Below are 17783 nucleotides of genomic sequence, written 5' to 3'. Positions count from 1 at the left end.
TCTAGGATGCAGCTGCCACAGAAACGTTTCACAACGAACGCAGAGGGGCATCCCTGTGGCAGGCTCAGCTGAGGTGCTAATGATTTCATAACCTGTTCTTTCATTATGCAAGCTGCTTTTATTGTAAAACCTGCTGAGACTGTTTGGCACGGCCAGGGCAGGAGCCAGGGCGCAATGGTGGATCGATAACGAGTTTCCATGTGGAACAGATCTGTACTGTGTGTTTTACATACATGGCTTTGAAACTACAAGAAAACAGCCACTTTCTATTTCCATTTGTGTTAGAGACTTCTCATGAATATCTGAAATAGACATTTATTGTGACCATAACCCTACCACAAATTAAAATCAGATCCCAAGTCCCCTGTGAAAACGTAGCTCATTATAATGTATGGAGATGTCAGAAATGATACTAAATGACACTTAACTTTAAACCCCAAACGCTATGCTTATCCATGGCTTAGGGTTAAATCTGCAGTGGAAATAAGACCAGGAGCTAAGCAAGGTTTACAGGGGTGGGGGATGTCCCAGTAGATGTATAGCCACAAGCTAAAGAACAAACAGCTGGTTGTATGTGTCTGCCAAATGCAAAGTGTCTTGCATATATACTGCTGCATTTTCTTCTCTTAAGCCCAGATTACCTTTGTTACGTATCCTACATAGACCGGGCCAGATTTATACGAGGTGTAATGTTGTTGATTCAGATGGTTTGTTGCTATAGAGAAAGAGATAAAGGCAGGTTTCCGTGTTGGTCTAAAAGGTATGCATCTGAATCGTTATTCCTAAACACTCAGTTTCTCATCAAATTTTATGTATAAGCCATTTTAAGGACTTCTTATCTGGTAGGCTAATACCAAGGTTAAATCCATGCTTCACAAAATGGAGATACGAGGGGGGAAGAAAACCAAAAACATGCTGACCTGCAATCTGACTTTGCCACTATTCTTTACATTCATCATATTTGCCTTTTCTATTAAAAAAAAAAAGAAACAGAACAACAACAGAAAACGCGGCGCGGGGTGAGTAAGCCATGGCTTCCGACCCCTGGAAATCGGCCATACTCACTGCTGTGCAAATTCCTGCTGCTCTCTGAGCTGAGATCATACTGTTGGAGATGGCAAGTGTATAGAGCACAGATCTGTATCTTTCTTCCATTGCTAAAAATTAACAGTATAAAATAAATGCAGGTGATGCAATAGGCTTTGACCGGGCCTATTTATGTGACTGTTGAGATATTTTAACCAGATCAGTCAAATGTCTGGCTCCCTGTGGGCCAAATCAAATAGATCTGATGTTATTGTAAACTGAGTAGAGCTGCCACTTTGTTGTTTAGGTAAAGTTAACATTTTTTTACACGTTCACTCGCACTGTATTGGCGTGTCTCGAGGTACGTGTGTGACAAACACTTTGCTTATTTTATAGGAGACATGTAGAAAAGGACACATCTTCTCCTTTCCATTCTCCCTCTTCTGCCTCTTCCCCTTCCTAAGTCCTTTTCTTCTGCCCTCGCAACAGCTCCAAGCAAACAGTTTAAAAAAATAAAGCGGAAAAAAAAAAAAACAACCCAAACCAACTAATGTTTCTGGAATGTCAGCATGCTCTGACTTTGTCAGGCCAGCAGGAGAAACAAATTACATTGTCAGACGCCTTCCCCTGACAACTCCAGGGTACCCGTTCCCACAGTTTAAATCTGGAAACTCTTAGTGCAAATGCCGCCATTGATTCCAATGGTTATAGTGGCACTTCACTGAAAAGTGGTCCGGTTTTGCAGCCTCGGGTGGTCAGTGCAAGTTGAAACGATGCTCATGTTCCTGGAAGGGCTGTTTTGAGACTTGCATGTCTATGGGAGACTCGGGCCATGCCTAGATGAGTGGCATCACTTCAACCATGCAAATGCAGCTAGAGAGGTCCTTCTAGCCTGGTCAGCCTGGTTTTTTTAAACCATTTTATGCAAAGATGATTCCTTCTTGCTGAATTGTAATGCTGAAAATTGTGAGGTGCAAAATCTTAAAGTTATCCAGTATCCTCAGAGTTTCAAAATTCACCTAATTCAGTTTTTGACTCTGCTGATCATAATGCTGCTATATTACTTCCCCTGGCATGGCAGCTTTCTCACTAAAGCACTGTTTCAGTGGTGGTTCTCACAGGGAAAGTGGAGGAAAAAAGAAACTGCAAACCAAAACTATTAATGGAGTATGCATGAACACTTAGAGTTCATGTTAAAGACATGAAATAAATAATCAGGAAAAAAAAAAATTAACAGTGTGTTAGTTCATACTGCAGACTCTTGGAACTTGACAGGATGACCTGAGCTCTTGCATGACTGCCTACTGACTATTAAGCCCTTTACTCTAAATTGGTGCAGCGGATGCTGTCTTAATCTTCAACACGGAGTTCTGGTTTGGGAGAATGTTTTCTCTTTAAGACAACATGTCTCTCAAGGCAAAAATATAATTAAAAAAACCAAACAGCTGTGAAACACTAAACCAGAAACATCAGTACAAATTGGAAGGTAAAGATGTAAAATAAACTTTTTTTCTTAGTGTGGTTAACATGCATAAGTCAGTATTTCAGGGTATAATTTAGGAAAATATCTTCATAGGTGTCATACATTTTTATGAGTTTGATTCTGTTCTAAATGACTGCATTAGCAGCACTCCGTTGAACTTCAATGGCTAGAGCATCATGCCATAGAGAACATCTGCCACAGTAGGATCAGCCTCTCCTTGTCTTTCTCAACTGTACTGTACGTGCTACACAAGGCAAATACGATGAATGCAAAGAATAGTGGAAAGCTGGATTGCAGATCAACATATTGGCTTCAGTAACAGTATTGGGAAGAGCAGCATGGGTAGAATTTGGCCAGTGCTTTCAGGAGAAATGCTGTGAATATTATGGTGACCCTCCCGCTTCACTTCATGAGCTAATCGCCACCAGGGGTCAGGAGAAATTACTCAGTAGTAGTCCCCAGAGGTCAAGGTGTAAGGTAGGGATTTTTGTTTTCTTTTGAAGCACGAGACATAGATCACTGTGAAAGCTTGTTTTACAGCTAGATGTAATGCATGTCATATACTGTGCGTTTATGGAGTGTGCGTGCATGTGTGCATATGAGTGAGATTCCCAGTTGGTTTAAATCCATTGTCTTTGGCAAAGCTCTGTGCTGTACACCATTGAGAATTGGCTCTATTGCTGTTGATATGTTCATGCTTTTCTTATTGTTTTCTCAAATTATTGTGTTAACTGGGTTACAGCTCGTGAGCTCTCTTTATTTTTCAGGTTTATATTTCCTCAGCGATATTTTGCTCATAAACAAGTACATTTTGAAGGTCTCCAGGTAGACTAATGTGCAAAGCTCTTTAGGAGAAAAGTTTTGAATACGCTTCTGATTCTCTTATTCCAAAGAACAATTCAAAAAAGAACAGCAAATTCCCAGTAAAAAACCTAGAGATAGTCACTGTTTCATATTTTATCCCATTTCCACTTGCTTCTATTTAAAACATTTTGCGATAGTAAGTATCTTTCTGCTTTAAGCTGGAGAGTCTAAAAAAAATGTGCTCGGTATCTGATGTTACTGACCACATAGACTTGCTGCTTTTTATTATAAGTATTGACTGGTTTGTATGCATATTTTTAAAACTAAGATTTAAGATTTACATGTTATCTGGAGTTTGATCTATAACTTGAAAGGCTACTGTAGCCACAATAAGAATGAAAATAACCCTGAACTGTTGAAAATTCAAATCAGAGCACCCAAAGTGGTAATGACTGCAATAGTAGTTTTGTCGATATTTATAAATCAATGCAAACCAGAAACTGGATGTTTTAATTTACTACAGTTTCAATGTAACTGATACCCTCAAGTTTAGAGCTTTAAGCTTTGTGGAGTGCAATGTTATTGCAGGGCATGCATCCAATTTTTAAAACATTATATAGATTGGAGACAGATGAGCTTTTCAGAATTATTTTAGGCCTATTTTGATTGAATGCCTGAGATGCATTTTCCAGTGGAAATTAATTGCATTGATGTGAAAACAAATGAACTCCAACCTCAAAATTAGCTGCAGGTTCATGCTCGAACCAATACTTAAAAGGGACGGAGTGGGCACAGATAGTGACTGGAAATTACGATGACAATATACACTTTGTTGCAAGAATAAAATAACCTTTTTTCAAGGCCTCCTCTTTTTTGCTGTCTCTCTTAGTGTGCATTCATGCATGCGTAGGAAGAGAAATTTTCCCATGTATCTGCGGTTGCACATGAGTGCACGACGGCTTTCACTAGCTATCGCTTCTTCCCCTTGCACGCTGCTGGAAACCTTTGCTGGCCTGTGTTGTCATCTAAGTGTCAGTGAAATCTCCAGCAGCCGCTACCTGTAGTGCTTCTGTCATTGCCATGGGGCATTTCTGGAGCACGCCGTTCAGTTCAGCACACCCCAGTAACGCTGTTTTGGGGGACTTTATTAGCAAGTAGCAGCTAACATGATTTCCATCCTTCGGTGAAATTTGCCTTAGCTGTGTAAAAAATGCTGTAGATGAGTTTGGGGTTTCTGTTTGCTCAACCAATGTTCTCAATCAGTGGTAACTCCCATTGAGATGTGGGCAGAGAAGGCAAGGTGAGCCTTTAAATAATGAGAGCAGAGGACGCTGGCTCGGAGCTGATCTCTGTTTGAGTACAGCTGCAGCAGTTCCCCACAACTTTGTTCTTTCTGCCTTGAGATTCACCTCTTCCCCGTGCTTCTCATCATTTGCACTAATACAGCTGTCAGTTGGGATTTTTAGCATGTTTAAGAGATGAAGTGCGTGCAAAGGTTCGTCCCAGGAAATGGCATATATTCATTTTGATCTTTATGAAAGTTTGAAAGGAATCAGTGAAATGGGTTGGGGGTTGGAAGAGGGTCACTGAAGATATATAGCTATTTGGCAGCTCTAAGATATTTTTACACCTGGAGGTGACTTGCTAAACAGATAATTGAGAGTACACCCTCATGTATGTACTCCTCTCCTTCCTCCCCCACTGCCACCCACTGAAACAACCAGCAGCTTTGAGACACTGAGCACGTTTGGGGCTGTGACCGTGGTGGGCCATGCACAAGTGCTAACTTTTCTCTGGGCTGTAGAGAGAACTTGGCACCGTCGGAGCATTTGCTGGTGGCAGAAGTGCTAGGGAAGCAATGAGCGTTAAAAAACACAGTGTATCTCTATGGTATTCTTGATAAAGGATGGGATTAAGAGCTGGATTTTGGTCTGCCGCTGACATCATATGTCATCTGAGACTTTTCCAAGCTTCTAATTTTCTATTTTACTTCTTTGCTATTTTGTTTAAGAATTCATGTTTGTATTTTTTTATATAATGCCCTTCTTAAAGACTTCTATGGTATGTGTTACTTTTATAGTATTTCTGGTGTTGAGAGTAGAATATGAATCTCAGTAAATAAATCATCTCACATGTATATACCTATCTGTTTTCCTCACTAGTGACTGTGGGCAAACGCTGCTCTCCATAGTGCATGCAGCACAGTGATGTCTTGTCAGCATTAGCAAGACTGTGTTTTTCTCTCACGGAGACTTGTTTTCATTGGTCAGTCTTTTTCTAGCAAAATTGTGACCAAATTGATGCTTCAGGTCTATGAGTTGTATTGCCACATCGTCTTGAGACCCAGCAGCATTTGGAGCCGCTGACTTTGGCTTTGTACAAGCTGTAGACTGACCAAAATGTATGAGAAGCTGATGGATAGACTTTTATTCATTTTCACAGATACGGAGCTGAAGAAATATGAAGATTCAGATTCTTTCTGCTGACTACCCACAGCAACTGTGTTCCTGTGGGGACCTAAGTTAGGTGCCTGAAGCAAATTGGCCATGACCAGAAACTAGTCTGGGATTTAAGACCTGTCACTTAAGCAGCAATTTGGTGTTTTAATTCAGGACTCTTCTCCCAACGTCTTCAGGCGCAACAATCTTCTCGCTCTAGCTTTTACAACATTGGATGTAAGGGCACATAGGGGGATGTTGAGGAAGAAAAAGTCAAGAGATGTTAAGCCATCCAAAGCGTAAGGTCTCCATAGCAGTCCTGTGTGCCTGCAGGCGCGTGAGAAGATCAGCAAGTACATCTTAGACACCCAGGCAGGCAAACATCTCTGAAACGCAGGGGTGTGAAACTGCTGCCGCGGCATCCATCATCCTGTGGAGGACAGTGAAAACATGTGCTGTCATCTTTGACATTTTAATTGAAAAGAAAGCTTACACAGATTTCGACCTTAAGCAGTGTGTTTATACAAGTGTATACAGAGAAATAATCTGTCAGTTCAGAGCAGGCTCATTGCTATAGGAGTTGGTTTAGTAACTGAACAATCCAACATTAGCTCACACACCTTGCCTTGTTCCATGCCTCAATAATTTTTAGTAGAAATACTTTGCCTAGAGGCATGCAGTTATTAAAAAAGAGGCTCAGCTTGCTTAAAGTCTGGAATTATTAGCTCATGGTAACAAGCCTGCACTGGAGAAACTGTTGGTTCTTTGTTTTCATGACTTTGCTGTAATTCACCGTCTTATTTTCAGAGACAAACTTCTGCTTTGTTTGGGAAGTTAAAAAAAAATGAACAAAAAAAAAAAAGGAAAAATCACTTCAAAAAGATTCTTTTTTTTTCTTTCATTTTATTATAAAGCAGAGTTTACAAAGCTCTTTTATCTTAGTATTTCTACTAAATTGCAGTGGTCCAAATAATAAGGGTAAATAGAAAGAGAATTTTGAGAAATTTGTTTTACCACATTTCCAGTATAGGGATCTGTTGGTAGTGAGTACTCCCAGAGAGCTCTCCACATACCCTCTCAGCCCTTTAAGAGTAAAAAGAGCTTTTTCTCCATCCTTTTTGCAACCTACTATTCTTTTCAGATACAAAGTTATGAAGGTGAAATAAAACCATTTGCACTTCTGTAACTTGTTTGTGAATGGAGTCGCTTGAGCAAATGAAGGCTCCGGCACCTTTAGGTAGCACAAACCTGGCAGAATTGGTTTTCAGTTGTCACTTTTATTTGGATACTGGGGTTAGGTTTCTTTCCAGCTGTTTAACCTGTTGACATTTTTCCTCAATGAGCCTTAAATTTTCAAGTTTTCTTGAATTTGCTTGCCAGGCTGGAGTCTTAAGCCCGAACCTTAAAAAGAATGGACATGTTAGAAAGTGTTTGTGTAAGCTTTATTGCTGTTATTATTCCTGGTTTTAAGTCAGCTGCCACTTGGTACATTTGTGTATTATTGCTACCTTTTTTCTTCAGTGGAAACTGATATACCTTTCTTTGTGGTGATGCAAACCCATTTGTTTTCCTGAAGAATTAGGCTTGGTCCTGTCTGAGCTGGGAGACCATCACAACAGTGGAATCAGTTTGACATCGTTGCTTGCTTTTATGATCAAATCATGTTTATGCTGCAGTTTTTTGTTTTTATCCCACTTTTTTATTTTATTACAAGAATGTGTTTTTATACGAGCTAGTTCTTTATAATCCCTTGAACCTGCCTTTTGCAGTGTTTCCTTGTTTTGCTTTAACTATGCCATTATCCTCCACGTATCATTTGTGAGTTCCAGCTGTGTGCATAACACTGTGCAGAACATAAACTTCTCCAAGGAGGTTATAGTCTAAGAAACCATTCTAGCTTTTCTTATTTTTCTTGTAATGGGTCAGGCAATAAGACCCAGTGAAATATTTAGAGGGAAGGGAAGATTGAAACCAGCAGTTTCTAAGACCTGTAAGAGCCAAAAGGCAAATGTTAATGGGTTCTGTGAGGCTTCCAAGGACCTGCTGGTCCTTGTACTTATGCTGAATTTGCAGAGGTTCCTTAAACATGTGTTCAGGAAATATAGGTGGCATTAGCACAATTGGAGTTTCTAAAGGCAAGATTTATCATTGACTAAATCTTTAAATGGAGTTTGGCCCGCTAAATACATTACAGCAGTGGGGCTGCTGATTTGTGGGGCTTTTCTCCTACGAGCTCGAGTGAAAAGTAAAGAATTCTTAACAAATTTTGGAGGCATTTTTCCACAAGTTTCTAGTATTTTACTGAACATATATAGATTCCCTGTCCTTTTTTCTTTTTTTTTTTCTTTTCTTTTGGTTTATTCTTTCCCTTCAGTTAGATGTTCTGTTCCTGTGAATTAAAGCAAGCAAGCAAGCAAGAATGCGTTTCTGATGGAGTTGCTTTGTTCCCAGGGAACAGCTTGTCACGTGACATCAAGAGATATGTGAATTGAGACATACCTTTACTTGCTTTTGACTTTGTCCATATCATTTCATATCTGTATGCTGCATCTTGCTCCTTTTGTGATGCTTGTCGCTGAGTGCCTTCAAGCTCCGTGCCAATGTACAGCTTGTTATCTTAATTGTACCAGCTCTCCTCAAACACTTATGTGGGCTTTCCCTTCACTTCCGAATCAAGCTTCTTGTCTTTAAGACTTTTCACAGCTTAGCCTTATCTTATCTCAGTCCTCCAGTTTCTCATTACGGTGTCAAGCATCACTTTCACTTTGCCAGTGTCTTTACCATCAGCTAGTTTCTCTTTCCCATCAGCTAGTTTCTCTTTCCCAGCCTGAAATCTCTTCTTGCCAACACTGGGAAAATACCTTAAGGTAACACATATGTGAAAATATATGCACGGTCTGTTTAAAAATCTCTACAGAAAGCATAGCTTTGTCTGGATGCTCCTCAAATCCGCTAAGTTATGAGCCACAATTTTCTTTCTCTGGAGTATTGCCCTTCCTGTGTCTCAATCTTAGTTACTCCCTTCCTCTTGCAAACTTCCTCAGTCCTGTCATTTCTGAGCATACAAGTTAAATAAAAAACATACAAAGACACAAAGTCGCAGCCAGAGGAGTGCCACTAAACTGTCTCCAATTCTTTAGGATATTTATTTGCTTGTGTGTTCTATCTCCGTCTTCTACTTTTCATCTGTTTTGCGTCTCTAGATTGTAAACACACTGTGTAAGAATTGTCTCTTATCTGTGTTTGTACAGTGCCAGGCTCAATGGGGTCCCGGTCCCGACTGGGACCTTTGGGCACCACCACAGTATAAATGTCTGCTACTGATAATAATAATCTACCCACATCATGCAGATGTCTGAATTGTCTGAGAAATACAAACAAGGATCTTTACTAGGTTGGCGGGAAGCCATTAATTTTAGGTGCCAGTTTTCTTTTCCCCTGAATATGGTTTGGCTCTCTGAAAAACCTGGTGACACAAACCTCCCACTTCTTGGAAAGCTTGGCTCTCTGGTGATGCTGTGATTAAAACATCGTTAAACATGGGGTATGGCAGGTCAGGTGAGGTCCCTGCAACTATGTGAGGTATTCCAAGTACTTGTCTGGTGCTTTGTTGTTGCTTTCCTTTGTGTTTGTTTTTTCTTTCCTCCTTTGAATGATAAATGAATAAATTGAAACAGAACTGCCCTCCTCCTTTGGGGGAGGGAGCACCTCAAATAATGGGCCACAAATGAGGAAAGCTATAGTTGGATTGATAGGCTTAAATAATGGCGCTGTGGATCAAACAACAGCAGACCAGCAGTGAGGCAACCCCTCCAGTCAGTACACTTTTTTCAGGTTAAAACATCCCCTCCACGTCTTTGCCCTCTGACTGAATTTTTCAAATATTGAAGGCCAAGGACAGCACCTGGGTCAGGTGCTCTGGCCTCAGTAGCTGCTGTGGAGGCAGTTTGCAGCTGATCTGTAGAACCACATGCTCCAGTGAACTTATTTTTTAGCAATGGAAAGTTTAATTGCAACAATACCTGGTTGTCCATGAGACATTCAGAGGGTAGCCATAGCCAACTGTGCTCATTCTCGGCATGGTAGGCTACTTGGGTGCCTCAACCTGAAAGCCGCCCAAACTGCGTGCACTTACTGACATACCTTGAAAAGATCCAGGCTGCTGGTAGGCAGTGGTTGCTTCTCATTACATTGAGCATAAGGGTATCATTGCTGCCTTATTTACCTGTGTCTCCCTATTACTTCCACGTGCTCTCCCTCATTTTATCCTTGGTCTATAAGCTTTTTGGGGAAGGATCTCACCTGCAGTTTTTAAACCAGGGATTCTAGACACTGTTGTAATAAATATATGTAGGTACATATACACACACACACACACACACACACACACATGTATATAAAAATGATGAAAAAGTCTGGGCAAGTCTGTGTTGTGTAACTGGAGCAGAAATCCCTGTGGCAGTGCTGACCCAACATGGCAAACTGCCGCAGCACAACCAGCCACCTGTGGGCTGCTCCTGTGTGAGCTGGCTGAGTCTGGAGGCCATAGAAAGTCAAGAGGTGAGTTCCTTTGCTCCAGTGCAACTCCATATACTTACGGCCTTACTTTTTCCACACCAGAGCTAACTAAAGTAGAACAAACTGGGTTGTGGTGTAGGTATTTGTGCTGACCTTGCATGAATGCTGCATGCAGGAGAGTAAGGAGCAGGAGAGAGGTCATGGTAAGACCCACTGACCCAGAGTGCTTTACCGTAATAGAAAACATACGACAGTGATACTTTAAATAGCATCAGTCCTTCTGCATGTAGCCCTGAATGGCCTAGGTCAGAATCAACCTAATCTCATGAGGCTGCAGCTGCAAATTGTCGTCTGCAGAAACTGTCCTTGAAGACTACAAGTTAAGGGAAGTCTAGTCTTTTAATAGACAGATGTAGTGTTTAGTCATCAGACAATCTAGAAAACTGGGTCAGATAGGTGTTGTGTCATAGCAGACAGAATATTTGGTATTAATCAAGAAGGCACATAGCGAATATATCATAGTTATTTGATTACATTACTGGAGTTATCTTTAATTGTTGGGTAGAGTCTTATGATGGAACATGATCGAGTCACCATGGCTTAGCGGGGTACCGCCCATCTGTTTAAATGTTAGTAAGGATGACTCACGGCATTAGCACGACCGTGCAGAGGGAGGGGAGCCAACATGGTCAGTTACAGCAGCTTGGCTAACACGTGGTATTTTACTAAGCCACCGTGACGCTATCCATCCAGGCCATGTACACCCAAAAAGACAGTGTACAACTGCTGACTGAGACCCCATTGTGTCCAACAGCAGGCTCCTGCTGGAACACAATGAAAATTCTTAAATTTGGGAAAAACCCCACAGATGGCCAGATTTTCAGGGAGGTTGTGCACTTGCCAGTTCTCTATCTTATCTGTCCTTTATTTGTGGGCTGTTTGCCCAACAACCCTATTTATTCAGTGACACAGGTGCCAAGGAATTAAAACCCCTCAGTCAGCAATATTGACAGGCTGCAGGCAGCACCTCCTCAGCATTTACAAAGAGAGGAGCAGAGTCAACGTGTCCAACGTTAAAAATAACAATTATAAACTCTCACTGACTTTCTTTGCTGCAGGATAGAAAGCAACAACAAAAGAGATTTTGTTGTCCTTGGAAGGAGAAGAAATGTCTCAGACAAATTGAGTATCTCAGCCTGTACAGTTCTGTGCCATACACGTTCCCTGAGCTGTGTGCGAGTGAATGCACACGGGCACATGCTAATCGATGACCTGTATTCAATGTGGAAGCAATACCAAGTATCCACGAGTACTGGCCAATGTCAGCTTCCCCAATGGAGAGCGGAATCTGGTGTGCGTTATGTAGCACTTTTATTGGTGGCAGGAGCGGTGCAGACTTTTCAACAAAGAGGGTCAACCTTGAAGCACAAGGTTTCTCCGACCTCTGCAAAAACACGCTTGGGAACAGACTAGCAGGAGTGTAACAAGAAAAAATACCTGAAGTACTGAGGATTTTTTTTCCCTCTAGGTAAGTGTAGTATATGCAGACCCCCAAAGCAAAGCAGCATTAAAGGTGAAACTGGGGACAGCAAGGAAGCTTCTTTGCCATTTTAATAAATACCAATAATTCCCTTTTGCCCAAGTCCCATATTCCCAAACTCATTAAAGCAATTTTGGAAATTTTTTTGGCTCTGGAACATATAAGCAAAACTCAAACCATGCAGTCCCTTGAGAATCACTTGCACAAATTGCATAGGTCAGGCCAAAATAAGTTTCTGTCAAACAGCCTAACACCTAAGCTTATTATGAAACTGGTGAATTGGACAAAGGGTCTGTATGTGGGACAGTCTCAGAATGAATAAGGGGAGGGGGGTTGTTGTCATGGTACTTGTTTAACTTTGGTCCCACTGAAAACTCAAGTGATCTTTTTATTGAATCTATTGCTCCTGTTAGCCAGCACAGTTCGTGTAGGCTGTGTCTAAGCTGGTGGACCCAGAGGGCTCCCGAATTCCAGCGGGGGGGTGGGCACACACGTCAGTCTTGTCCCAGGACAGGCATGAGAGTGCACCAGCACTTTCTCCTTTCCTGCCCATTCCTCCCTGTCCGCTCTCCTGGGAGTAAACCCAGGGTGCAGCCTTGGCAGGGGCTCCGGCACACTGTTCTGCTCCTCAGCCCCCCAGTGTGGGGGTCTCAGCCATTCTGTCTGATGGGTGTCACACGGACTTTAAAGTATGAGATAGAGAAGACTTGCTTGAGCTTGTTGTCTGCTGCTCTGCGGGGCTGTGGTTGTGGTGAGGATGGGCTGGTGGGAAGTGGACTCTGCTTGTGGGGGTCACCTTAGCATCTGGAAACGAAACTGAGATCATTCTCTTCCTCACGTTCAGCCTGGTATCTCCTCACATTTTCTTTTCAAAGGATCACTCAATCTGCTTTTTGTGCTATTTTGACCCTGTGCTAACAATGCGTCAGTCCTCCTGTGTGAATGAGTGGTGGTACATGGAGCAGCTGTGTTTTAAGCGGAGAGCAGGATGGGTCAGGGGCTGCGTACGTCAAGTATATTTTCTGAGCTCGTTTTTCCTGCACTACATCCACTTACACCACCTGCACAGCTCCCCAGGCTTAGCCTTGCGCTGAGCTGGCTCTAGAGTCCCCTATCCCAGAAGCTGCTTCATACTCCCTCACAGCGCTTCTTGCACCCTCTCACAGGGTTACACCACGTCTTTGGGAGACATTGTCTTGAGTTTCTTTTTGGGGGTATGAAGATATAAAGTACATCATATTCCTCCATCAGCGGATAACCAGGGAAGCATAGGAAGAGCTTCTTGTCTGTATCTGAGATACATTTGTTGTGGGTTTGTTTTTGTCCCGTCCTGCCCCCCCTTCTAAATAAGTACTATATGTGTCTGGGAGGATTTTTAAAACATCCTTCAAAACACAGGGTTCTTCTGTCCATGGAGAACCAAGACAAAAGGATGGGTTCAGCCATGTGCAGCTGCTGAAGAGAGGGCAGCTGAGGGCAGAGGGGTGGGAAGAGCAGGAGTGTGGGGGTACGAGGGAGCAGGCAGGGGAAAGGACTTGGAGGTGGCATTTGTTGGGACAGAAATGTTTTGGTGGGGGAACGGGCTTGAAGAGAGGAGGGTTGAAGGACTGAAAGTCCAAGAATGGGAAATACTAGGGAGTTTTAGGGAAGAGGGGATGAGGTGGTTTGAAGTCTGGGCAGAAGAGGATGAGACTTGTAGGTCAGAAGAAGCTGATGTTGCCATGAGACAGGCACCTCCGCTTTGGGAGCCTGGATGTGGTGTCCCCCATGTGGGATGTCTGTGAATCCCATTGCTCACGGCCTTTGGCCTCTTTACTTGTTGTTAGATAAATGGAAGTGACACCTAAAGTTAGAGGAGGGTTGTAGGTATTCATGATTGCCAGTATCACTTACAATTGGAGGGGCAAGAAGTAAAGCCCCATCACTTGGTGTGACATAGTTCAGACCACATGGGAGAAGTGACCGTCTTCCCCCTCACAGCTCTGAGGTTGTGACTCTGCTTCCCTAACCAGCCCAGCCCAATTTTGAGGCTTTCATGGCTAACTGTGGATTCGTCACTGAAGCAAAGGATGCTTCTGCCAAGGCTGAAAATCAACCCTGATGTTTAAAGGCTCCAAATGTCTTTAGAGTCTTTCCATGCTTCCCCCTGCAGAGGCTCTTCAAGCTCCAGGACTATGCCCCCTTCTCTACGGTCCTTCTCATGCCTTTAGGAGTATCTCTCCTGCCCAATAAACAGTGTAAACCACGTACTATACTGCAGAGCATCCTATTCTGTGAGAATTTAACATACTCACTGGTACTAGCAATGTTTGTCGAGGCACTGCATGTGAAAGCTTTCTTACTTTCATGTTTTTTGAAAAGGTAACAAGTTATATTTACCCCAAACTTGAAGCAACTCATACCTTCTCCAAAACTAAAAAAAAAAATAAAAAAAAAAGAAGAAAAGCTGATTAATTTAACTAACTCCCAAGTCCACATTCTTAAAAGCTGTTTTCAAAGAGTAGTCCCAGCTTTGTTTAATCCATTAATTTTATGATTCTTCTTCTTTGTGAGTGGGCCTGCTTTCTCACATGCTCTCTTTTCCCTGTGCTGTACTTAGAAAAATCCTTCTAAATCTTTTGAACTCCTTCTGCCAAAATAACTCACTCTGCTTTTTTATAGTCTGTACTTTTTGCCTTTACAGGCTACTTAATCTGAATGTAATTTTGCTAATTTTCTTTCTTTTTTTCCCTTTTTTCCCATTGTCCCTGGTGACATGCTAACTGGTAAAATCAGGAACCTCACCTTGGAACAAAGGCTTGGTAGTTTCACAGGAGAGAATGTCAAGAGCCAGATGAAATACTCATTTTAGAGTAGTTTATTTACAGGTGGTAAAATTTCACAATTAATTTAAGAGTGTTTAATTTTCTGTCATAGTCTGCAAAACTATCATCCAGATACTTTTGTTCCTGAGGGCTGAATTTACAGCAATGCTCTGATGTGGCATGCCAGGAAATTTTCCTGCTTTGTCTGTAGAAATCTTTTGCTGGCCACTGTACGATGCAGAGGTGCATAGACTGAGACCAGCTGTTACGTTTGCATTCGTGTTCTACCAGATGAACTATACTGGTGCTTTAACTGATAAATAGTAGAGGGAAGGTGATTCATCCGTTTCTTGAAAACTTTTCTGTTCTACTGATTTATGCAGGAGAGGACAAACACTGGATTGGTTTATCTGCGCCTGCTTGTCTAGAGTTGCCTGTGCCTAGCAGTGGCTGGCATGGTAAGGCTTGTTTTGGTCTCTGTAGCCCATGACAGCTTTCTTTCCTTTTCTCCTAGGCCTGTCCCAGGTTCTCTGTCTTCGCTACTGCACCTACACAACCGACAAAGACAGCCTATGCCTGCCTCTATGCCTGGCACCCTGCCCAACCCTACCATGCCTGGGTCTTCTGCTGTACTCATGCCTGTAAGTTTTTTTGGTTTGGGGTTTTTCTGGGCGGGAGGAAGGTTGTGGTTTTTTTGCTCGATTCAACCTATGCAGAGGTGAAAGTCTGCTGGATTTTCTAAAAAATGAAAGCGTAATGAGTTAAGGAAGCTGGACGTTTTTCACTGCTTCATCTTACACAAGTGTATTTCTGGTGCAGTTAATGGCATGTTAATTAGTGTGAGAGTGATTAGAAATGGTTTACATGAGACTAAAATTTCTGGTTCTCACACTTGGTCATGTAGGTGAGATCAGTGTGTCTCTGCTGGAACAAAAAGATTTTACTGAAGTCAGACAAAACTGGAAAAGCCGTGTACATAAGTTATCCCAGTGAACTCTAAGTAATCCTCTTGTTTCTGGGAGATAACCAGCTAACAAGAACGAACTGTGACTTATTTTTCCGGCCTGGTAACTTGCACATAATTAGAATTTGGTCATGATCACTGCTCATTTCTGCAGAGATGGGAATATTTCCCATCTTCTGGGTGCTTTGCAATTGTAGCTTCAAATTTAAATGATTTTAACAACCCTTTCAATATAAGACATTTGGCCAGATTAGGGGTGGAGATGAGTAAGGATGGCATGGGGAAGAGGAGATTGGGAAAGGAGAAGTTTCTGTTTCGTTCCATGATGTTCAGGTTGGAAGACAACCTGAGAGCAATCGATCATGGGAGGAAGGAAAGCACTGCTTGTTCTGGAGCAAGGGGGACATTCCACAGGGCTACAAAAATGCAGGTTTGGCTGCTATTTGAGCAGTCATTAGTAAGTTATTAATTAGCAACTTGTCAATAAGTCTCTCCTGGAATATCGACCAGGAAGTTCAACACAAAAAAAAAAAAAAAAAAAAAGACATGTCACTGTGGGCAGTTTTTTCTGGCGTGATTCCTAAGGAACCTGAAATGGAGCAAACATCCAGCTGAGCATAAGCTCAGGGGCTTCGGGTTGCTGCTGGGGAGCCCTTTGGGCAGCTCTGCTTGCAGACAAGCAGGTGTGCTCCAGCTGAGAGCCCCGGAGACGTGAGCATGGAGGCGAGACAGACCCTATCAGCGCTGGCTGCCCTGGCTGCAGGTCCTGCCCCGCAGCCCTCCTGGGTGGGCTGCAGAGGAGATGGCAGTGGGAGCTGCTCCTGCCCTGTGGAGAGGGTGAGGGGCTCTGGCAGAGGCAGCTTCTCCCCACCAGCGGGCAGTGGGATATCGCCCTCTCCCTCAGGCCCAGCACCCCTTCTTGCTGGGATCATGGAGCACCCTCCATGAATCAACACCTCACCACAGGGCACACAAAATAGCTCCCCTGCTCAGGAGGATCCAAAAGCTTCTTTCTTGTATGAGCCAAAGATTCAGGGGGCTGGCCCAAAGCAAGGCAGGATGCTCAGCTCTGGTTGAAAGCAGCACCGTGACCCTACGTACCAGCCTACCAATGACTAGCGGTGTAACATGGCTTGCTTCTTTTCGGGGAAGATGCTCCAGGAAATTATTTTATCCAGGCCTTACTGCCATTAGGTTTAGTTTGCAAATTGTATCCCTCCCTCCCAGCCTAGGGAGATTAGCTTGCAGAAAGGGCTCTGAATAGCCAGGAGGAGTTCTCCTTTGTTTTTCGCTATCTAAGCAGTACATGAAAGCTTCCCTTACAAGACGTATGGAAAACTCTTCTCAGCTGAGCAGTCTGAGTGAAGGAAAAAGAGCCAACTGGTTTTCCATATACTCGAGATTGTAGATTTTTATTTATGTTTTTAACAAGCTAAGTTGGGCTGCACTGACAGGGGAAGCCACAACTTTATACAGTGATGCTTTTAAAACCACTTAACTCCGAGTGTTGTTATACTGAAAGGGAGAAAATCATTACAAAAAAGTGCAAATCTGGGTGGCTGCTACATTTGTTTAGTAAAGAACCCTTTTCTTTATAATTGGCTGTGAGTTTTCAGGGCCGATTCTGATGAAACACACGCCTGCGTGCATACACACGTGCAATTCATGACACAGATTGTTATTTTTCCAGTCATGACTTGAAGAAATAAAGCTGAGTCCATTTAAATAGAAACCAAGCATAAATTCTTGCAAATGTCTCCAGACACTTTCAAACCTCTTTTTTTTCTTTCTTTTCCTTTTAAAGATGGAGCGACAAATGTCAATGAACTCCAACATCATGGGGATGCAGGGGCCGAACCTCAATAATCCATGTGCTTCACCTCAAGTCCCCCCAATGCATTCAGAAGCCAAAATGGTAAAAAGAGAAAATTTTTTTAAAAAAATTTCTTTTCTTATATTGCTCTTGCATACTGGTTACCCAGACAGTGGGGGATGTAGCCAGACATTGCTTACTTCATTCTTAGTCATATGTTATACTCTTTTTTAATATGCTGCAGTAAATTGCCTTTGTGTCTATGAACTTGCAGGATGTTCCTGGTCCTAGCTGAACTCTTGGTGAGAGGGAACTGGAGTGAAGGGTGGGCTATCTGATCCATACTGGATTAAATAGGATTTTTGGTGCAGATTAGTAGAATTCAAGCAAATG

General features: G+C 42.5%; 1 protein-coding gene across 11 annotated transcripts in view; it reads left to right on the top strand.

Annotated features, from left to right (window-relative positions):
- Positions 1 to 17783, top strand: part of CREB5 (cAMP responsive element binding protein 5) — a 261523-nt gene that overhangs the window by 172152 nt on the left and 71588 nt on the right. For all 11 annotated transcript variants that reach the window (XR_012834091.1, XM_075745918.1, XM_075745916.1 and 8 more), the window contains 2 exons: positions 15128 to 15254; positions 17382 to 17492. Coding sequence is in view for 10 of the 11 variants with exons in the window: in XM_075745918.1 (XP_075602033.1) it covers positions 15128 to 15254; positions 17382 to 17492 (238 nt within the window). In the remaining variant the exon portion in view is untranslated. The remainder of the gene's footprint in view (positions 1 to 15127; positions 15255 to 17381; positions 17493 to 17783) is intronic.

The sequence above is a fragment of the Balearica regulorum genome, chromosome 2 (assembly GCF_011004875.1).
Source record: "Balearica regulorum gibbericeps isolate bBalReg1 chromosome 2, bBalReg1.pri, whole genome shotgun sequence".
Lineage (NCBI taxonomy): Eukaryota > Metazoa > Chordata > Aves > Gruiformes > Gruidae > Balearica > Balearica regulorum.
This window is presented reverse-complemented; position numbering and strand designations above follow the sequence as displayed.